This window comes from Emiliania huxleyi (assembly GCF_000372725.1).
Source record: "Emiliania huxleyi CCMP1516 unplaced genomic scaffold EMIHUscaffold_731, whole genome shotgun sequence".
In the NCBI taxonomy this organism is placed as follows: domain Eukaryota; phylum Haptophyta; order Isochrysidales; family Noelaerhabdaceae; genus Emiliania; species Emiliania huxleyi.
The window spans coordinates 15161-22193 of NW_005196517.1; the positions used below are offsets into that span (position 1 = coordinate 15161).

The following is a 7033-nucleotide window of genomic DNA, read 5'->3' on the forward strand; positions in this document are numbered from 1 at the left end:
GGTGTGGCGTCGCCTGCTTTGGGCCGCGGCGGCGCGGCGTCGTTTACACAAGTAGCACTGGAGAGGAGAGCGTGATTCAGCGCGAAAAGTAGTTCGACGAGGATGAACCGTAGTAGAGCCGTGGGCGCGGTCAGCATAGAGCATCGCAGGCCACTAACTGGAACTCCACAATGCGGGTGGCCACCCGCGACGCCTGCGCCGTGTCATGCGTGATCCAGACCGCCCCGACCGCGGCCTGCGCCACCGCGTGCTGAGAGAGGCGGCGGTGAGACCTTGCGCGCGCCACCACAGGACGATAAGATCCAAGAAAACTGCTAAGAGTATGCAGAGTAAGTAGAGATCGCAAGTGCGCTTGGACGTTCTTTTGTGAGTCGTGGCGCTGCTCGTGTGTTCTAAGCATGGATGCGTGGAGAGCAAACAGGCGTGCACACTGCACACGGGCTATTCTGCTTTCTGGGCCGACACCAAATCTCCCGCGTCCCGACCCCTACAGCTCTCAGTTGGCATTGGCACCAAGCCCCAAGCGCGTGGTCGAAGGGCGCGGCCGCGCCGATGGGAGCGCCGCGGAGTTAAGGATGCGGCTGGACGGCCATCGTTCAGAAGTTGAAACGAACTTAGAGCAGTGATGAAGAGTCACTGAGTCAACAACTTAGCTAGCGCAGCCTCCATCCTCGTCCCCAGCACGGTGACTATCAAGAGAGAGTCTATCAGACTATCTGCCCTACCTCCCAACGATGCCGCCGAGCGGAGGACGCAGGAACCTAAAGTGCGACACGTCTGGCAGCGTCGCGCTCGGCAGTGCGCCAGCGGTAATCGCATGGTCCGCATGCCACAGCTTGCCGTCAATAGCGCTTACATGCGCTCCTTGTACAATGCGATCGCGTGCATGAGCTCGTCGTGGTCGAGGTCCTCGTAGTCGCCATCCCCCTCGTGGTACACCTTGTAAAGCGTGGTGTCGTCACCTGCCGACGGAGGCAGCCACGCCATCACCACCCCGAGGTAGAAGTTGCTCTCGTGCTTGATGAGCACTTTCGCGTCGACATACTCGCTGCCGTTGCGTAGCCACTTCTCCTTGGGCTCCGACACGAGCGTGTGGTTGTAGGGCGGCAAGCCGATCTTCTCCCATTGGTAGACGCCGTCCGCCTCGTACACCACGCCAGCGAGGTACTTGTCGCCGCACTTGCGGATCATGTCCACTTCGCACATGTATGTCTCGTCGACCCACGTGCTCTTGAGCGTTGCGCCGATGAGACCGGCCGGATCGGACTGGAAGCGCTGGGCAAGCGTGCGCTCAGGGCCATTCGCCGGCAGCCCCACTTCCGAGGTCACGGGCAGGGACGCCCTCTTCCATGGCAGCATCGAACTGCAATGCCGACTCGGAGCCGATGGTTGCGCCCGCGCCCGGTCGCGAGGCAAGTGAGGAAGCTAGCGAAGCCACAGCCACGGACGCGGATGCGGCGGGCGACTCGGCTGGCTCCGGGCTGGAGTGACGCGTGCGCCGCGCGCGGTGCTGCACCCCATCGTGCATTGGGTCATTCTCCCAGTTTCCGTCTTCGTCCCGCGGCCGGGTTTGCTTGTTGGCTGGCGGCGTCTTGCGCGTGAGGGTCTGGCGCACGCGGCCCTCGAGCACCTCGTTGGGCGACGCAAACGCAAACTGCTGGTGAATCTTCTGGAACACGGTGTCCGCCACCTCACTCAGGTAGATCAGAAGATTCTCACCGTGCTCTGTGAGCGCATCTTGCGCAGCACCGCATGAGGCGGCCAGCTTGTCGCGATATGCAAACGCGCTGATGGACAGCCCGATGGCCCCAACAGCGAGGCAAGCCGCATTGAAGGCGCTCGTCCGCCGACCCACGGCCGGCGGCACCTCAGCCATAGTATGTGTTTGGCATATACCGCCGCTAAGGCCGAAATCGGTTCACACCTGCTCTTGCAGGTGTGAACACAAAGGATTCGCTATATCTACTCAGCTGCTCCACTTACACTTACCTGTGAAGTGTGAACAGCGGATTTTGAATCAGCGTTCTCCTTGAACGATATCGGTGTCGAAACACCGCTCTGACAGCGCTCACAGCTGCGCTACCCCGACATCTGGACCGACCTGCTCTTGCAGGTGTGAACACAAAGGATTCGCTGTATCTACTCAGCTGCTCCGCGTACACTTACCTTTTGTGTGCCGCCTCGTGGGCGGCGTGGCGGGCGGGCGACTGTCTCTGCCGCCGCCTCGAGTGAGCCTCGTCTCGCTCTTCGTCTACTCGAGCCTCGTCTCGTGTGCCGCCTCGTGGGCGGCGTGGCGGGCGGGCGGCTGTCTCTGCTGCCGCCTCGAGTGAGCCTCGTCTCGCTCTTCGTCTACTCGAGCCTCGTCTCGTGTGCCGCCTCGTGGGCGGCGTGGCGTGGCCGGCGGCTGTCTCTGCCGCCGCCTCGAGTGAGCCTCGTCTCGCTCTGAGTCTACTCGAGCCTCGTCTCGTGTGCCGCATTGTGGGCGGCGTAGCGCGCGGGCGGCTGTCTCTGCCGCCGCCTCGAGTGAGCCTCGTCTCGCTCTTTGTCTACTCGAGCCTCGTCTCGTGTGCCGCCTCGTGGGCGGGGTGGCGTGGCGGGCGGCTGTCTCTGCCGCCGCCTCGAGTGAGCCTCGTCTCGCTCTTCGTCTACTCGAGCCTCGCCTCGTGTGCCGCCTCGTGGGCGGCGTGGCGGGCGGGCGGCTGTCTCTGCCGCCGCCTCGTGTGAGCCTCGTGTCGCTATTCGTCTACTCGAGCCTCGTCTCGTGTGCCGCCTTGTGGGCGGCGTGGCGTGGCCGGCGGCTGTCTCTGCCGCCGCCTCGAGTGAGCCTCGTGTCGCTCTTTGTCTACTCGAGCCTCGTCTCGTGTGCCGCCTCATGGGCGGCGTGGCGGGCGGGCGGCTGTCTCTGCCGCCGCCTCGAGTGCGCCTCGTCTCGCTCTTCGTCTACTCGAGCCTCGTCTCGTGTGCCGCCTCGTGGGCGGCGTGGCGGGCGGGCGGCTGCCTCCGACGCCGCCTCGAGTGCGCCTCGTCTCGCTCTTCGTCTACTCGAGCCTCGTCTTGTGTGCCGCCTCGTGGGCGGCGTGGCGGGCGGGCGGCTGTCTCTGCCGCCGCCTCGAGTGCGCCTCGTCTCGCTCTTTGTCTACTCGAGCCTCGTCTCGTGTGCCGCCTCGTGGGCGGGGTGGCGAGCGGGCGGCTGTCTCTGCCTCCGCCTCGAGTGCGCCTCGTCTCGCTCTTTGTCTACTCGAGCCTCGTCTCGTGTGCCGCCTCGTGGGCGGCGTAGCGGGCGGGCGGCTGTCTCTGCCGCCGCCTCGAGTGCGCCTCGTCTCGCTCTTCGTCTACTCGAGCCTCGTCTCGTGTGCCGCCTCGTGGGCGGCGTGGCGGGCGGGCGGCTGTCTCCGCCGCCGCCTCGAGTGAGCCTCGTCTCGCTCTTCGTCTACTCGAGCCTCGTCTCGTGTGCCGCCTCGTGGGCGGCGTGGCGGGCGGGCGGCTGTCTCTGCCGCCGCCTCGAGTGCGCCTCGTCTCGCTCTTTGTCTACTCGAGCCTCGTCTCGTGTGCCGCCTCGTGGGCGGGGTGGCGGGCGGGCGGCTGTCTCTGCCTCCGCCTCGAGTGCGCCTTGTCTCGCTCTTTGTGTACTCGAGCCTCGTCTCGTGTGCCACCTCGTGGGCGGCGTAGCGGGCGGGCGGCTGTCTCTGCCTCCGCCTCGAGTGCGCCTCGTCTCGCTCTTTGTCTACTCGAGCCTTGTCTCGTGTGCCGCCTCGTGGGCGGCGTGGCGGGCGGGCGGCTGTCTCTGCCGCGGCCTCGAGTGAGCCTCGTCTCGCTCTTCGTCTACTCGAGCCTCGTCTCGTGTGCCGCCTCGTGGGCGGCGTGGCGGGCGGGCGGCTGTCTCTGCCGCCGCCTCGAGTGCGTCTCGTCTCGCTCTTCGTCTACTCGAGCCTCGTCTCGTGTGCCGCCTTATGGGCGGGGTGGCGTGGCGGGCGGCTGTCTCTGCCTCCGCCTCGAGTGAGCCTCGTGTCGCTCTTCGTCTACTCGAGCCTCGTCTCGTGTGCCGCCTCGTGGGCGGCGTGGCGGGCGGGCGGCTGTCTCTGCCGCCGCCTCGAGTGCGCCTTGTCTCGCTCTTTGTCTACTCGAGCCACGTCTCGTGTGCCGCCTTGTGGGCGGCGTGGCGTGGCCGGCGGCTGTCTCTGCCGCCGCCTCGAGTGAGCCTCGTGTCGCTCTTTGTCTACTCTTGCCTCGTCTCGTGTGCCGCCTCGTGGGCGGGGTGGCGGGCGGGCGGCTGTCTCTGCCTCCGCCTCGAGTGCGCCTTGTCTCGCGCTTTGTGTACTCGAGCCTCGTCTCGTGTGCCACCTCGTGGGCGGCGTAGCGGGCGGGCGGCTGTCTCTGCCTCCGCCTCGAGTGAGCCTCGTCTCGCTCTTCGTCTACTCGAGCCTCGTCTCGTGTGCCGCCTCGTGGGCGGCATGGCGGGCGGGCGGCTGTCTCTGCCGCCGCCTCGAGTGAGCCTCGTCTCGCTCTTCGTCTACTCGAGCCTCGTCTCGTGTGCCGCCTCGTGGGCGGAGTGGCGGGCGGGCGGCTGTCTCTGCCTCTGCCTCGAGTGCGCCTCGTCTCGGGCGGCTGTCTCCGCCGCCGCCTCGAGTGAGCCTCGTCTCGGGCGGCTGTCTCCGCCGCCGCCTCGAGTGAGCCTCGTCTCGCTCTTCGTCTACTCGAGCCTCGTCTCGTGTGCCGCCTCGTGGGCGGCGTGGCGTGGATGGCGGCTGTCTCCGCCGCCGCCTCGAGTGAGCCTCGTCTCGCTCTTCGTCTACTCGAGCCTCGTCTCGTGTGCCGCCCTCGTGGGCGGCGTGGCGTGGCGGGCGGCTGCCTCTGCCGCCGCCTCGAGTGAGCCTCGTCTCGCTCCTCGTCTACTCGAGCCTCGTCTCGTGTGCCGCCTCGTGGGCGGCGTGGCGGGCGGCTGTCTCTGCCGCCGCCTCGAGTGAGCCTCGTCTCGCTCTTCGTCTACTCGAGCCTCGTCTCGTGTGCCGCCTCGTGGGCGGCGTGGCGTGGCGGGCGGCTGTCTCTGCCGCCGCCTCGAGTGAGCCTCGTCTCGCTCTTCGTCTACTCGAGCCTCGTCTCGTGTGCCGCCTCGTGGGCGGCGTGGCGTGGATGGCGGCTGTCTCTGCCGCCGCCTCGAGTGAGCCTCGTCTCGCTCTTCGTCTACTCGAGCCTCGTCTCGTGTGCCGCCTCGTGGGCGGCGTGGCGGGCGGGCGGCTGTCTCCGCCGCCGCCTCGAGTGAGCCTCGTCTCGCTCTTCGTCTACTCGAGCCTCGTCTCGTGTGCCGCCTCGTGGGCGGCGTGGCGGGCGGGCGGCTGTCTCTGCCTCCGCCTCGAGTGCGCCTCGTCTCGCTCTTTGTCTACTCGAGCCTCGTCTCGTGTGCCGCCTCGTGGGCGGCGTAGCGGGCGGGCGGCTGTCTCTGCCGCCGCCTCGAGTGCGCCTCGTCTCGCTCTTCGTCTACTCGAGCCTCGTCTCGTGTGCCGCCTCGTGGGCGGCGTGGCGGGCGGGCGGCTGTCTCCGCCGCCGCCTCGAGTGCGCCTCGTCTCGCTCTTCGTCTACTCGAGCCTCGTCTCGTGTGCCGCCTCGTGGGCGGCGTGGCGGGCGGGCGGCTGTCTCTGCCGCCGCGTCGAGTGCGCCTCGTCTCGCTCTTTGTCTACTCGAGCCTCGTCTCGTGTGCCGCCTCGTGGGCGGCGTGGCGGGCGGGCGGCTGTCTCTGCCGCCGCCTCGAGTGAGCCTCGTCTCGCTCTTCGTCTACTCGAGCCTCGTCTCGTGTGCCGCCTCGTGGGCGGCGTGGCAGGCGGGCGGCTGTCTCTGCCGCCGCCTCGAGTAAGCCCGTCTCGCTCTTCGTCTACTCGAGCCTCGTCTCGTGTGCCGCCTCGTGGGCGGGGTGGCGTGGCGCGCGGCTGTCTCTGCCGCCGCCTCGAGTGAGCCTCGTCTCGCTCTTCGTCTACTCGAGCCCCTCGTGTGCCACCTCATGGGCGGCGTGGCGGGCGGGCGGCTGTCTCTGCTGCCGCCTCGAGTGAGCCTCGTCTCGCTCTTCGTCTACTCGAGCCTCGTCTCGTGTGCCGCCTCGTGGGCGGGGCGGCGGGCGGGCGGCTGTCTCTGCCTCCGCCTCGAGTGCGCCTCGTCTCGCTCTTTGTCTACTCGAGCCTCGTCTCGTGTGCCGCCTTGTGGGCGGCGTAGCGGGCGGGCGGCTGTCTCTGCCGCCGCCTCGAGTGCGCCTCGTCTCGCTCTTCGTCTACTCGAGCCTCGTCTCGTGTGCCGCCTCGTGGGCGGCGTGGCGGGCGGGCGGCTGTCTCCGCCGCCGCCTCGAGTGAGCCTCGTCTCGCTCTTCGTCTACTCGAGCCTCGTCTCGTGTGCCGCCTCGTGGGCGGCGTGGCGGGCGGGCGGCTGTCTCTGCCTCCGCCTCGAGTGCGCCTCGTCTCGCTCTTTGTCTACTCGAGCCTTGTCTCGTGTGCCGCCTCGTGGGCGGCGTAGCGGGCGGGCGGCTGTCTCTGCCGCCGCCTCGAGTGCGCCTCGTCTCGCTCTTCGTCTACTCGAGCCTCGTCTCGTGTGCCGCCTCGTGGGCGGCGTGGCGGGCGGGCGGCTGTCTCTGCCGCCGCCTCGAGTGAGCCTCGTCTCGCTCTTCGTCTACTCGAGCCTCGTCTCGTGTGCCGCCTCGTGGGCGGCGTGGCGGGCGGGCGGCTGTCTCTGCCGCCGCCTCGAGTGCGCCTCGTCTCGCTCTTCGTCTACTCGAGCCTCGTCTCGTGTGCCGCCTCGTGGGCGGCGTGGCGGGCGGGCGGCTGTCTCTGCCGCCGCCTCGAGTGCGCCTCGTCTCGCTCTTCGTCTACTCGAGCCTCGTCTCGTGTGCCGCCTCGTGGGCGGGGTGGCGTGGCGGGCGGCTGTCTCTGCCGCCGCCTCGAGTAAGCCCGTCTCGCTCTTCGTCTACTCGAGCCTCGTCTCGTGTGCCGCCTCGTGGGCGGCTAAGCGGGCGGGCGGCTGTCTCCGCCGCCGCCTAAGGCGCGTGGTCGTCTCG

At 68.4% G+C, this 7033-nt stretch overlaps 2 protein-coding genes across 2 annotated transcripts; one reads left to right on the forward strand and one right to left on the reverse strand.

The window, feature by feature from the left end:
• Nucleotides 1-599: 599 nt before the first annotated feature.
• EMIHUDRAFT_446335 (hypothetical protein) lies at nt 600-1901 on the reverse strand. The gene has a single exon (XM_005760875.1). The coding sequence runs from the start codon at nt 1874-1876 to the stop codon at nt 1292-1294; it is 585 nt and encodes a 194-aa protein (XP_005760932.1). The 5' UTR covers nt 1877-1901; the 3' UTR covers nt 600-1291.
• A 472-nt stretch (nt 1902-2373) lies between these two features.
• Nucleotides 2374-7014, forward strand: EMIHUDRAFT_371935 (hypothetical protein; the record flags this gene model as incomplete). Its single annotated transcript, XM_005760876.1, has 2 exons — nt 2374-3288; nt 5138-7014. A coding segment is annotated over exon 2 (829 nt), but the record flags the coding sequence as incomplete, so codon positions are not given.
• Nucleotides 7015-7033: the final 19 nt, after the last annotated feature.

What these genes read in the sequence shown, in the direction of transcription:
- EMIHUDRAFT_446335 (XM_005760875.1), bottom strand. Translation starts at nt 1,876, where the DNA reads ATGGCTGAGGTGCCGCCGGCCGTGGGTCGGCGGACGAGCGCCTTCAAT.